The sequence below is a fragment of the Brachyistius frenatus genome, unplaced genomic scaffold (assembly GCF_029030835.1).
Source record: "Brachyistius frenatus isolate BFR_SWC_R1_liver_20210118 unplaced genomic scaffold, ASM2903083v1 Contig_10, whole genome shotgun sequence".
Taxonomy (NCBI): domain Eukaryota; kingdom Metazoa; phylum Chordata; class Actinopteri; family Embiotocidae; genus Brachyistius; species Brachyistius frenatus.
This window is the reverse complement of record NW_027210609.1, coordinates 6,533,213-6,548,874: the sequence shown is the minus strand read 5'-3', so window position 1 is coordinate 6,548,874 and position 15,662 is coordinate 6,533,213. Positions and strand designations below refer to the sequence as shown.

Here is a 15,662-nt window from a genome sequence, read left to right as displayed (position 1 = left end):
TTATTATTATTATTTAATCAATTAGTGAATGAATACAAGTCTTCTTCCAGCTATAACGAAGTCCTGAATTTATAATAAATATTGAATAATGTCTTGATCTTGTGTAATTAGGTTGTTATACTTCTAATAAGATTGTAGGCCTAAATGCAGAAACGACTGATAAAAGCGGGTTTATTAATTTAGAGAGAAGCCACATTGATCTCCTCATGAGGCCATAATAACCCAGCCTATTAAGTCCAACAGCGTTATCTCTAATGCCATCCTTACCTCTCCACAAAGGAGAACAGAGAAAGTCCGCCTGAACTGCAGGTGTCCCTCGCTTTAGCGCTGCTGTCGTGCTACGCAGGAGATGATTAATGGCGCTGGGGGTAATTTTGTGGACACGTTTCATTTTCCGCTGGTTAAAAATACATTCAAGAAGGACTTTAACTCCAACAGGCGAGACAGAGGGTACAGGACCGCTCAGCAGTTGTGAGCCAAGGCACCTGGAGCTGTGATACACATGGTGTCCGCAGGACTGAGGTCTTTTGAGCTCTGACTGTAAAACAGAAGACTCAGCAAAGGAGAAGCAGATGGGTTAAAAATCTGCTTCCCTCTAAAATTATCCTGTGAACAGTCATATGACTCGTTAGTTTAGGCCTCGTCTCAGCTTCGGTCCTTCTTCAAATGCTGTGTTTCACTTTCTTTTCTGCGTGTTTGTTTGTGGAGTCTTTGTATACACAACTCAAATGAAAGTCTGGCATCCAAATCTTTGTCATCAAGACCGAATGTGGCTATAAAAAGACTCGGCCAAACGTATATTTTCATAGCAGAGCTCCAGTTTGTAAAGTATTTTAGTACCGGAGAGGAGTTATAGGCTGGCTATTAAGTTACTCCTTATACTTGATTCATAAATTCATGTTTCATGACTTTCTTTATTTGTTGCTGTGTTATAGCAGTAAGGAGGTTCTATGTGATGCTACAAAATGGGGGAAGGAGCCTGGCGTACCGCAAAGAACATTTCAAGTAACCTTGATGACCGTTTCTGTACTTGTTCACTTTGGGGGGGGAGGGGGGGGGTATAAAAGGGTCAAAAGGGTCAAACTAAAAGCCTGCAGGGGAATTTTTAAGGTAGTTTCCTAACCTGCAGTGCTGCATGTCTAAAAACAGAAATGATATAAATCAACCATTTTTCATTACTAAGCAGAAGTTTATTGTGGTCTAAATTTAAAAAAACAAAAACAACATTATGTGCAGACAGAAATAGTTTTTTTTTTAAGTTGCACCACTTCCTTTCTGATACTCCCAAAGAGGAAACAAATACTAGAATGACCATAAAATATTGTTCTTAGAACAAACGAAGAATTTGGAGGCCAGTTTATTAGGTACACTGGACGAGTCTCATGCAATTCAGCGCATCCCTTTTGAGTATAATACTCCATAGTTTTTGTGAGACTGTCTTAGAGGTGTTTAATCTATTAGTGTTACTAACAGTGATGTTTTAGCATTGAGGCCTTTGTGGTATTTTAGTCCTGAACTGCATTTAACTTGTATTCTGCCCTGCTCATGTACAAAGGAATAGGAACACATCTGAACATCAGCCATAAACATCATTATAATATCACCTCTCTTATAATGCTACATACAAATAAAACACCATTGCATTGGACCGTACAGGTGTACCTAATAAAGTGGCCACTTAGTTATGTCATTCACGGACAAAAAGACATACGAATTATGTTGCCCTACAGTGACTTTACTGCGGTTATACTCCAGAGAGTTCTGTCTCTCTGTGGACTTCTTATGACAAACTATTAGAAAACTTCATTAAGATAAATCCAATCAGACTCACTTGATGGTGCATAAACGGTACTACCAAAACCAGTCAGATATTGGAGCTATGAAACTCTATTGTAAATGACTATATTTTACATTTCTGGTCTCCAAGACTTCAAATTGAAGTATTGTCTAATTTTCTCTCGCAAATATTATCAGTTCGAAATCATGTTTACGAGCAATCTTCATTCAATCAGGGAAACTCATGAGGTACCGAGCTAATAAAACAAGGATGTTATGTTCTTTGGAGTTGTTAAAGAGGCCCAGGGCGATCATATTGCAGATAAGAGTCAAAAACACAGACTACATTAATAATTGCACACCAGCAGCATCTTCATAAAGGCGCCGTCATATATTCACTCCTCACGATTATTAAGAAGGGGCTAAATATCACCCTCCCGTGCTCGATGTTAGACTCCTTCCCGACAGTAATAACTCAGATGATCCACTCGAGGGCAGTGCTCAGCTATTTTCAAATCGATGACGTCTCTGTGGGCTTCATCTCAGCTTGAAATCAAGTATGACTAAACCTGCAGTTCAGAGACATTACAGACAACAACTGAACTGCTTAATGACTCAAGTATGACTGTTCTGTCTTTACCTGTGGATTTTTTTTTTAAAACTTATATCTGCAATTAATCATGCACAAATGCACATTAAATGATGCCGAGAGAGCATTCCCCATTACACCAAATGCAACAAAAAAAATCATTAGTGCTGAAATTATTGTGATTAATTGTTTAGTAGAGCCGTTTTAACACGAAAACTATTTTGTTAAGCAAAAAAAAAAAAAAAAAAAGACAAATTAATTCCGGCTTCTCAAAGATTAAACATTTGCAGCTTTTTCTCTGTTAATTTGTTGTTGTTTTTTTAGGATTTGGACTGTTAATCAGACAAAACACGACATCTGAAGACGACCTATTGAACTTTGGTATTTCTCAGTGTTTTATGACATTTTACAGACCACATGATTAATCATAATAATCTACATCCAATTATTACCGCAGCCGCGGCCCTAAAAAAAAATAATGAAGGTAAAGTCGTGCGTGTAAGAAAACACGACTGTCATTAGTTTTCGGACTCCTTTGAGTTTCTCCGTTTGTTTGTCTCACTTTAACCCTCAGTCAGCGCACTGAAAGCTCACGTACGAGTGTCGCCCGGAGGGGATGAAAGGTAGCTGACGTCAGACCTGGTTGGCATGCCAACTCGGAGTGAAGGTCTGACAAACAGAGCAGATAAAGCTCGTTTCAGTGAAAGCGGAGGAGAAGCTCAGATACCGCTGAGTGTCGCTACGGTCCCCCCTCCCCCCCCGTCCCCTCCTCCTCCCCTCCTCCTCCTCCTCCAAGGACAAGAAGGTGATAATCAAAAACAGTTGGACCGGATTTTTTTTTTTTTTTTTTTTTGTGAAAATGCAACACGATGCCATGGTAACATTACAGGGGGTTACCCAGGAAACCACCGTCGTCATGGAGACTGCATCACAAGGGCGGGTACAGCGAGCGGAAGGCGAGGACGTGCTGCGCGCTCTCCCTCCTGCCGTCCACGCTGTTTTCATCCCGTCATCACTGCCACGTGACCTCAAACGTACAATTATTCACACTTTACGTGTCGCATTACTGCTCCTGCGCGCTTTGGATGATATTTGCAATGATACTGGATATTTCTGTAGAAGTTATAGTGACAGTTTGAGGCGGGGTCAGTTCATTTCCGTTTTATTTAATAGAGGCTATATAGGCAGTTCTGAATTAAAAAAATACAACTTTACAAAAAGCTCAATTTATGATTTCATGATAAGTGTTTCCATCACCGCTCCATACCTGAATCCGAGCAAGACTTACAAGTCCAACATCTCGACAGGTTATGATATTAAATATAACCTAGACGGGCATTTGGCTATATGAATTACCATAGTCTATCGATTACATTACTGGAAAATGAAACTCTTCTTTCAACGAAGCACAAGACGTAGTTTTTGACTGGCCGGTAGATTATTACGCTACACGTGTATCCCAATCACGAACACAAACAACGTTCGCATTATAACATCAAGATATGTAGGCATCGGGTGGCACTATACACTGAAACAACGTCGGTTTTAACAAGCCACTTATTTATTCCTCATTTTCTTCTTCTTTTGACCACAGTTTGGATCAAATATAACGGGCCTACGGGCCAGTGCAATGTTTTCGAGTCATATCGAGAAAAACACGTGATTACACTGGAAATACTTTTCTGGTTTTGCTTAAATAAATTAAAATAAAATGATAAGTGCCTTGTTGAAATGGACTTTTTTTTTTTTTTTTTGCAGCGTTCATCCACAGATATGGACTGACACGTTACGATTTGGCTATATAAAAAGTATTATAGCTACTATTTCTTCATGCTTTGTAAATGATCCATTCTGGGTTTCGTTTACACGTCTGTAAATATCTTTTTGATGTTCACGCAGTTCTGGTTGTTCTCTGTGGTGAAGTTGGGATGTTTGAACGCGTTGTTCATGCCCTCCTCTATCACCATGTACTCAGACTTGCTGAGAGAAGAGGAGCTGCACCTCCTCAGCTCCTCCGAGGGCAGGTGCTCACAGCTGTCTGTGTTCAGGTAGTGCGGGTGCTCCTCTCCGTCAGTCTCCCTGTGGTAAAAGTAGTTGAAATTGGACACAATCACTGGCACGGGTAAGGCAATGGTCAGCACGCCTGCTATTGCGCACAGCGACCCCACTATTTTCCCCCCAATAGTCACAGGATGCATGTCTCCATATCCGACCGTGGTCATGGTGACAACTGCCCACCAAAACGCATCCGGGATGCTGGTGAAACTGGACGAGGGGTCGTCTGCTTCTGCAAAGTAAACCGCACTGGAGAAGAGGATAACTCCGATGAAAAGAAAAAATATGAGCAAGCCCAGCTCCCTCATGCTGGCTTTGAGGGTCTGTCCCAAAATCTGAAGTCCCGTTGAGTGTCGTGAGAGCTTAAAAATACGAAAGACTCTCACCAGTCTGATTACCCTCAGAATGGCGAGGGACATCGCCTGCTGGCCGCCGTTGGTTTCCTTCTCCGCCAGCTCTGTCCCCAGAGTAATAAAGTATGGGATTATAGCGACGATATCAATGATATTCATGATGTTTTTGGAGAAGACAGTTTTGCTGGGGCAGGCGAAAAACCTGACCAGCAACTCGAAAGAGAACCATATAATACAGAGCGTTTCTATAATAAAGAAGGGATCTGTGAAGGGGCTTGGCACGTAGGGAGCAGTGCCATTAACTGTGGGTGCCACTGTGGATGGGTCCCTGTCATCCCGAAATTCCGGCAGAGTCTCCATGCAGAAAATAACAATAGAAATCAAAATAACAAGCACTGAAACGATGGCTATCCCCCTTGCTGGCCCGGAGCTCTCAGGATACTCAAACAAAAGCCAAACCTGCTTTTGGAAATCGTGTTTGGGGAGTACGCGCTCCTCTTCTTTTATAAATCCTTCATCCTCACGGAATTTCTGCATGGCCTCCTCTCCGAGTTGGTAAAACCGGATCTCCTCTGAGAATATATCAATAGGGACGTTAACAGGTCTCCGTATGCGCCCCCCGGACTGGTAGAAGTACAGGATGGCGTCAAAGCTCGGTCTGTTCCTGTCAAAGAAGTACTCGTTCCTAAGTGGGTCAAAGTAGCGCATCCTTTTCCTCGGGTCTCCCAGCAGCGTGTCTGGAAACTGGTTGAAAGTTTTAAGTTGCGTCTCGAAGCGTAAACCCGAAATGTTGATGACCACCCTCTCGCAGCATCCATGGCGGCTTCGCTCATATCGATTCACCGACAGGTGAGGCGCCGAGAGCACGGCGGACTCTTCCAGCATGTTTTCTACCGTCATGACGACTTTCTCCACCTCAACATAACCCCGGGTGTCAGTCGCGTTTCTGCTCCTGTGCCTGGCTGCTGAGGGCGATTGGATCACGCTGTAGGTCTGGTCCGCCATACAGGTGATTTTCGGTCTGGAAGGGCAGAGTGCGCCACGCCACTCCCAGCCAAAGCTCACAGCTTTGGAGAGCTGAGGCCGACGCCACTCACATCTCCTCTAACCATCACCTATCAGTGCGTATCCACACGCTGAAGCGCTGCGCTCCCCTCTGCCTCTTTTTTTTTCTTCTCTTTTTTTTCTTTTTTTTTTGTTTCACACGTCGACACCCGCCCACGGCGCGCATATGTCTGACATACGTCCACCACCCGCCCAATCGGAAATTAATTTGACACTTAATGTCAAGCAGCCACCCTTGTGTGGTGAATTAAAAACACTTGTTGAAATTAAATCCACACCTCTTTGATCCAAGTTATTTGAGCTCGCTTGGACCGGTTATAACCTTTATCACGTGGGAAGAGCAACAGATCGGTACTGTTGTCTAAAAACATTCCCAGTTTCCCCCTTCTCAAGAATCACGAGATGACAGTGGCACTAAAAGTCAAGCGTGGATCTAAAATGTGTGGAGCCTACTTTAAACACAAAGAAAAAAATAAAATCACAACAGGGAAGGAGTGTCATCGTTTTGTTATGCTTTGCGTCCAACTCTTTTGACAAATACCAAGACATGTCCCCAGTTATTTCTTCACTTTTCCCACAGAAATTGCGCGGATGTTACCTGGATTTTTGTATCAACCGACAACACAGGTCTGCACCGTGGATGTCAAGATATTCCCTGTCCAAAAGCGACGAATACAAGCAGAATATTAACATGCTTATTCCTCTGTTATTCTATTCTTATTATTCTTTCTTGTTGTTGAGGGAGTGTTGCTCTCCATGGTGCTGAACACAAGCGCGCACCAGCTTTGAAATCAATGCGCGTTCTCTCAGCAGCACCGAGTTGAGTTTATTACGCGCTCGGTCCGTGTGTGCGTCTACAGATGCTTCCCTCGATATTGCTACCACAACACAGAAAACTCCTGGTTCAGTCGCCTCATTTCCACATGGAAAAACAAAACACTTTGTTGCCTCAAAGAGGAGCCGGAAGTGTCAGCCTTTGTTACAGCTGTGATTAATTAGGAAAATGCAAAATCGGTGGTGTTTATAATTCATACCGACAGGCTTCATCAAAGGAGTCCTTCACTGTCTGTGGGTTAGGATGACGTGCACAGGGTTAATGAGTTCAAATGGGATTAAAGGCTAACGCACAATGCTCCTTTTTAGTTGTATCGTGCCACTCTAGGTTATAAATTCAATATGACAAACCAAAGGAAAAGCTCAGCCTCTCTTCTCTCCAAATATGGCAGCATTTACTCAACTATGATTCCCAGAAAGCCCTCACAAAGTGTATGAAACTGATCCAAAAAAACCGGGAAAAAAATTAGCTTCAGGACATGGGAAAACCTCTCGGTATATAACAAGACAAGCAGCCGAGCAGTATAGTACAACCTGGGTAATAAATTTAAGTTTATGCACCCAAACTTCATGATAAAACAGTTCTGCTTAATTTCTTTTAACTGTATCGTTCCCTGCTAAAGATCCACATTACAGAAACCCTTTGGTTAAACATCCGCTTGCATTAAAGGACCTGCGAGTACCACACGTTCCAGGAAGGGTCCACCCTCCAAATTAAATCCTAACTTGCCATCATACAATTCAAGATTATTCCTTTAAATGTCCAATTATATATGCTGTATGTTTCTTTTAATACTCTTTCAAAGTTGGGTCAGCATTTTTAACATTTAACTTTCAAACCTCTGTAACGTTATCTCCTCCTGTCAGACCTTTAACTTCTCATAATAAATTGACACTTAACTTGATACTTAATTTTGATCCTCCACACTCGTGTTGTCAATCAAAAACACAATGAAATCACATCCTCAATGTTTAATCAAAATTACTCTGAGGTCGTATGAACCCGTTACAACCTTTATCACATGGGAATGACGAGAGATCGGTACTGATACCTTAAAATAATCCCCCCTCCTCCAGAATCTGTGGTTTGAAATTAAATGAAAAAGGTTTGAAATAAAGTCTTGCCAAAGTGAAACCACAAATAACTCTTTGAGGAAAGTATGAAATTAATATGCACAAAAAAGTGCAGAAACAAAATGTAACCTAAGATGTGCACACTGCTGTTTTCATTTTGTTCTCATTCTTTAAAACACGCTGTGATGTGCAAAAGAAGAAATAACAAAAGTAGACAGTGTAACATCTATCTGTTACCATTAGGTTGGTGAGTTTGTGTGAGCAGGTTACAAACAGCACCACCATTTCTCCAAGTCTATATTTCAGTCCTGCACCGCCTCCTCCGTCCTTCTGCAGGATAAGTTGAACATCATTCTCACTCCAGTTTAGTTTCAGTGTCGTCGCCACTCTGCATCCCAGAAGTGAGATGACCTTCAGCTCCTCACTTACATCTGAGTCTCTCACAAGTCTCCACCCAGACTGAAACTACACCTCTTTATAGTCCTTTTCATAATTCTACAACAGCATACTGCAACATCGGAAGAACATCTTCCTGTAAAACTATAGTTCAATAAAGAAATTCTACAGCAGCCTACTTCTATTACAGTAATTAAATGGCATATATAATATATATATGACACAAAATTAACTGAAAACAAATCTATTAACAGATTAATCTTTGAAGTATATTAAGCACAAATGGCAACAGTTATCCGTTTCCCGATTCCCAGATGTAAAGATCTGCAGCATTTATCTTGCCAACTGGATATCTTGGTCTTGGACTGTTGGTCTGACAAAACAGGACATTTGAAGACATCAGCCTGGACTGTAAGAAAATGAACCGCTCAAATGATCCATCAATGAATCAAGAAAAACAATCAGTAGTAATCGATAATGAATATTATCATACAGTTGCAGCAACATCCACACAGATACAAACACTTCAGATAATGCAAATAAGGAAAAGTTTCATCAAATCCTTTTAACTTGATTCAATTTGTAGCACTAAGAACTGCCTGACGACAGCATTTTCTTAAATAAAAGATATTTTCTCATTTCAAACAGCTTAAGTTACTTAAATTGTTTTTAATAAATCCTTTCACGACTGACCTCCAATAGATTGCAAAGCCTTTAAAGTAATTTTGTTTGTGAACTAAGATTTCTGAGTTGACCTCAGTGAGTGACAACACTGGGGATGTTAATCTAGCGGCTAAAGACAGACGTGTCAATACAGGAATTGATCTATTTCTCCATTTGATTTCAAAAGTATAAGATAACGGAGCGCTGCGGGGTGAATTTACTAGAGGTCTGTTAGTGTTTAGGTGATTTTGGTGCATTCAATCGGATGAATGTAAAAAATATATATATCCTTGGCGGGAAGAAAATCATGCCGATATTAACAAACTCCCAGTGGTTGGAAATCAGTAAGCATGGGAAGTTTTGTCTGGGTTTTTGTCACCATGGCAACAAAACATCAAGTGTTTTGTCAAGAGAAAAGGAGTTAAGTTAAAGAAGTTATACAATTTCCGGTCCAACTCGTGCAGGAGTAAGTAGACCACAGACTATTTTTCACATTCCCGCTGAGGAAGAAACACGTTACATATCAGGATTAAAAGGAATAAGCCTGTTGGTGTGTGTGTGTGTGTGTGTGTGTGTGTGTGTGTGTGTGTGTGTGTGTGTGTGTGTGTGTGTGTGTGTGTGTGTGTGTGTGTGTGTGTGTGTGTTGACTGCAAGACCACTTATCAAACACTGAAGAATGGGCTCAACATAAAAAGGACAGATAAAAAGCCGAGACCTTGGACAGAAGAAACACTCTAATTTTATGAAAAAGACTCATGATAAAATGGCTATTCCCTCTGTCTTTTATTCAATTTATGAATTACATTAATGTTAAGCACAATCGCTGAAATCAAATTGCATTTAAATTCCTCAGGAGCATGTAAGCAGTATTTTAGCTCAAATATACTGCTGTTATCAACTCAGAAGAATTTGTCTTGATATGTTTTGCAGCTCAGACTAAACTCAGAATGACGGGTCAAGGAAACTAACACAATAAGTTAAAGGCTGGAGCAGAAGACAAAGTCGTCTACGTGCAGTTAAAGTACTTTCCTGACTACAAAGCAAAGAGTATCAATGGGGTTTTAAGAGATGAAGAAAAAAAACAAATTGTCATCTTGAATAAATAAATTCCCCTGCAGCGCTAGAGCCAAGTTGTCAGACTCCATATCGACTTTTTTTTGGTAATAGTCGTAAAACTACAGGTGATTTATTGTCTTTGTAAACACAAGCCAAAGAATTTCTACGTATGCTGACCTTGTCGTGCACATGCCCATGTCCTATATCACATGCGCTCATAAATGCTTAATAGTGTTTCCATCCTACAAGGTCATTTGGTCCATTTTTCCATCATTTTTCAGCCCATTCTGTTGAGCTGCCTGCTGGGGATAAAACAGGCCTATTATGTATCCAAATCTCTGGAGCTGAAGGCAGCTAAAGATAGCCTCTTTATCAGTCTGGGAAGTTAAAAAAATGACTTATTAACTCTGGCAGAAGCTGGAATTTTAAGTGACATTACAAATTACATTGTGTGTCTAGTCTGGGGAAGGATGAGGGTATTTGATAGAATAATCCCTTCCCAAAGATCTTAAGTGCATTTTTCATTCTTCACCACTTTAAACAGTGTCAGGAAAAAAGGGGGAATGGTTTCCATCAACAGTGACAGAGCTTCGACTTCTCTCTGAGTGATGAGGAGTAAAGCCTCCTCCTCCCCCGCCCCCCACACACTGTTTGGTCTGCCTCACAGACACACACTGGTAGATCAATAAAGGCAGAGAGAGCGAGACCAGCGTCTATCGATCGGCTGTGCATTGGCTGTGATCCCTGCCACGGCAGAATCATTACGCATTCACACTGCCCAGTGGCCCAGCGACCACGAGTCAAGGTGAAGGCCAAGGTCATAAATAATCCAGCATCCCTTTTCTTGCCGCAACTCCAAGCGGCCAGGCGAGGGGTTAAAAGAGCGTCGTAACCGATAATTTCACTTTCAGTCGGGGTCACGTAAAGTACTGACAAATTCAATCCAATTAACTCATGACAACTGATAAATGGCTTAATCAATCTATTGAACAGCAAACCTGCCTTCTATAAATTCTGTTTATATAACGCTTGTTTACGCCAAATTGCACGTTATGCACTGATGAGATAAAACATTATTAGCCCCCCCCCGCCCTGCATATGTATACCGTTGGTCGACAAAAACGGTGCCTCATCGTATCCGCACCACAACGTTGGCAGCAGATCCTTTGAGAGCTGTAAGCTGTGAGTTGGAGCTGCCGTGGATCAGACCAGTTCCAGCTGTTGTTGTGACATAATCACCTTTTGCCGGCAACTTTTTGTTTTCTGTGCATATACAATGCACAGAACTGTGATACCAGAGACTGCGGTTCACATGAAGACGCCGCAGATTTCAATAGCAAAGAGAACAGCAGACCCTGAATGTGGTTTCCAATGGACAGGTTTACACGTGTCATTCCCTACAGAGGAACTAATCACTAACACCCAATCTGGAAACCCTGATTTTAATTTTATAGACCTGAAGGTGGGATACATGTGTGAAAGAGACTTTTTCTTCATGTAAATTATGGCAATGACTATAAGAAGTCAATTTATACGTGTCTTTTGCTTGTATATATATATCACCTTTACCTATCGGCATGGTTTCAAAGAGGACCACATGTTTGCTTTCCCAAATATGTTAATAAAAGTCATACATTTTCATGGGATGTACATTTATTTAATTTTTTTTTACATGACCTTTGGCTTAGTTATCTATCTCCACTCAAAAACAGGTTCACTTTGAACTTAAAAAGTAGCTACAATGCAACCAGCTCCACGACCTCTTTTCCTCACCTTCACAAAGTGCCATCAGTAGTTAAACATACAAAAATGAAATTACTAACCATGTTTTAGTTGCTTTTAAAACACTGAAATAAAACAAACAATGTACATTGTGTATGAACATTTGGGACTTGGCCAAAAATTCAAAAAGTTTGAATTCAACGTTCCTCTTTCAGATTTTGGATTAGTTCAATATAATTACTTGGGAGGGGGGGGGGTAAGGTTATAAAAGGGGAGACAATAGAGGTTTTATATGGGTCACAATATTTGGTGTGTTGGTGCCAAGAAATTTTGATTTGACATGCTGTTTGCTTCAGTAAGTCCATCTCACCACGAAGGAAATGCGAGCAGCTGTTACCACAGCGATGCATAAAACAAGTGTGACACATATGGAGGACAACGAGGGAATTGAACTCAGCATCTCATCTACTCCTGTGCCTTAATGTTATACGGTTGCACTTCAAAAGCAAACACACAAAAAACAGACATGCCACTTACCAGTGCGGAACTATATATAGTACATAATTATGTTTGCATGTGCATCAAGCACACACATGCACACAGACGCCCGACAACACAGCCTTTCCAAGACAAACAACCAAGATGAAATCACAAGATGAAATGTTTCTACTGAAACCCAAATAACTGCAATGTTGCATGAAAAATTCTTCTGATTAGCATTATCTGACCTTTAACACAGACCGCATCAAATGTGAATTTTTTTCTTTTTTTTCTTTTCTTTTCATCAGGGAGCGGCTTCAGCTTGGCATTGGAGGCACGATGGCAAGCAAGAGCCAAGTTCTCCTCAGGGATGTGACATGATGTGATCCGAGTACAAAGAATTACAGTGCCAGACGTGGCATGTGACATCGTACAAGTGTTGTTGCTATTCCAAACAGGGAAATGCAGTGAAATGTGAAGGTTGTGGGCACAGAGGAAGGCACATGTTGGGGAAAAGATCCAGCCTCCTGGATTAGAGATCCCTGGGATCCAGCTCTCTGGCCCCTGTGTGACATGCTGTCACAGTAATGGATTGGTAGGGCTACACAGAAAGATCCCCCTGAGCATTGGGCTGTTGTTTTATGTCCAACCTCCAAAGAGTTGGTTTTCAGACCACAGGCATGGGCTTGGATGCTAATGGAGTCCCTTTAATTGATTGTGGAATGAACCTGGACATATTGTTTTTAAAAAATTGATGAGAAGGTGGAAATAGGGCTGAAGAAATTAAGTTAGGATGGTTGCCCTCTAGGATTTACTACCGTACGTGTCATGTGAACAAGCTGGGTTTTTTTTTTTTTTTTTTTTTTTAAATGAAAGGTCAGACGGACAATGAATGTCTTCTTATGTACCTTTTGTTTTGTCTGACCCACAAGCTAAAATCCCAAAAGAATCAATTTACTGAAGTGTAAAAGCAGAAAATTGTCACATTTTAGAAGCTGGAACGATGAAACGTTTGATAAATGACTAAACTTTTTTTTGTTTTTTTGTGACAAACCACAATACATATTCCACATGCACACATTCAACAGGTAACATTCATCAAGAGAATAAACGGTATCAACGTAGCTGGAAAAGTTAAAGTAAAACAACCATTATTTCTCTAACTTCTATTTCAGCGCGTCTTGGAAACACTTTCCTGCTGTATTATTTCTGCAAATTATCAGGCTCGCACCTCCCTGCAGAAGCCGGCGCGAGAGACATCTTTGAAGTGTGATCCACAGTTTGTAAGGAGCAGATGGGCTGACTAATGTAACTCCTGACTGGTGCTGCGCGACTCTCGCTGCCAAATCTCAGCGAGAGATGGCAGAGCGGCTCATTTGGGGGACATGGCAGGCAGCAGCAGGAACCACCAGCATGGAGAGGAGCAAGAACTCAATTAAAATGCTTATCACAATAAACAACACCAGGCATATGCTTATTTAATTTCTGTCTCCTTGGCTGCTGATTCACTCCTATTGTTTATCTGAATATCTGATGTTTATACGGATTCATCGCAATGTGTCAGTTTTCAAGTATCTCAGCACAAGAATTCTGATGCAAAATATGATTCAGGAAGATATTTATTAAAAGCGTGGGAAGGTTCACGTAAACGGAAGTGTAGATCGTCTAACAGAAGGTATTGACGTTTAGCCTAAAGAATATCAGCACTGATGGTGTAATACACTTATTTTGCTGGCAAACACTGGCAAACTGAAATTTAGCGAGAAATTATGTATTTCATACAACGGTGCCCCCGAGGCACACTGACCTTTCCAGGAAAAACTCCTGTGAGAAGAATTTACAATGTGTGTCTACTAAGAAATGTGTGCCAAAGGATCCATATAGTATCTGCTATTTCACGTGCACTTTTCAGACCTTGAAAGCAATTTATAAGTGGTACTTCTACGACTACTGGTAGTGCGACTACTCCTGGGGCTGCTACGTGGCAAAATGCATCCACTATTCATTCTGTGATTTACAGAATAATTTAACAAAAACTAGTTAACGCTGACTAATCTTTAATTTAAACAGTTGAAAAAAAAAAAAAAAGTAACATTTGCAGCCTGACATTATTGCATGGTATTATGCTCGTTATTTCATTTGTCTTAAAACAAAATATAATAATTAAAAAAAATGACACGTAAAATTTGACAGTTAAAAAAAAGAAATAATGTGATCACCTGTAAGTGTAGAACAAAGTACAGTATAAAGGAAACACTGTAATTGTATAATGTGTCAATATACTACAGATAATAGCTTTTCTAATCCCATTAATTTGACATCAGAGATAAAGATGTTTCATTGCACTGGTGAAAAACTACAAAACTAAAAGTCAACAGCCATTAATGCATCTCTGTGCAGCTGTTCTTGTAAATGCTAAATGCTAACATGTTCACAACAGATGTGTTTAACAGATTTAAACTCTTCCAACATTTAATAATTAGCACGTTAGCACGCTGCGTTTGCTAATTACTGCTAAACACAAAGTCTTGGACTAAATTCCACGGCGATACGTCAAATACTCGTGAAGACACTCCAATCGCATGTTGGCATCTGTACAAAACTTTGTGCTCATCCATCAATATGTTTCCATATTGACCACAAGCATCATTAAATATCTACCGCTGTCATAATGTAGTCCTGCCAAACTGCCGCACAATAGCCAAAGACAATTTGACTTGTTGAAGGCATATATACCAAGGTGTAATATCAATATTTGTATCGTCTAATAGTATAATGTTCATAAGCATATTGACTATTTTAGTCAAAGCAGCAGAAGTTTAGTGCACATCGTTGTTTTTTTCTGAAATTCTACATAAATGAAAGGAAGTCAGATGGCTGACACACATTTGGGCACCTCGAGTCCTCTATATGTTGGACATTGTGGACCAGAATGCTCTTCAGTTTTGGGTTTTTTTTCTTCAGAAGAAGAAAGAAATGGGAAAGAAAGAAAGAAGAAAGCAAGAACAAAAACAGTAGCAAAAGCAATACACTAAATCCCCTGGAGGTCCAGCTGCCTTATATTACTGTATATGGCCAAGTCAAACTAATATCAGTGCGCAGACAGATAGTAGCATAGCTTTGATGGTATTTAGGCTTGCCCTGCGGTAACCATGGTAACCACAGTAAAAGGGGGGGATCCCAGTTCCTCAATGATGCAATGGGAATTTGCCTGCCCCATATTCCAGGCTGTGAAATTAACACACTGAGATTAAATTTCACACCCTGCTGCCCACTACACACAGCTCTGCAGGCAGCTGAAACCCCACATGTATACACACACCCTCTCTGTAGTTTTTACACACACACACACACACACACACACACACACACACACACACACACACACACACACACACACACACACACACACACACACACACACACACAGGTAAGAAATGCAAAGCAGGATTATATCTATCCTACTTTTTTGGCTTTGTGCATTTACAGTGAAATTATACAAAAATACAAATATAATTCACCCACATACTGTTGAGCATGAACGGACACAAAGACTTGCAAAACAGTCCCCGTGCCCAAGTTTCACACAAATAACAACC

At 40.7% G+C, this 15,662-nt stretch overlaps 1 protein-coding gene across 1 annotated transcript; it reads right to left on the bottom strand.

The window, feature by feature from the left end:
- Positions 1-3,511: 3,511 nt before the first annotated feature.
- kcna3a (potassium voltage-gated channel, shaker-related subfamily, member 3a) lies at positions 3,512-5,887 on the bottom strand. Its single transcript, XM_069691066.1, has one exon. The coding sequence runs from the start codon at positions 5,776-5,778 to the stop codon at positions 4,228-4,230; it is 1,551 nt and encodes a 516-aa protein (XP_069547167.1). The 5' UTR covers positions 5,779-5,887; the 3' UTR covers positions 3,512-4,227.
- Between the last annotated feature and the right edge of the window lie 9,775 nt (positions 5,888-15,662).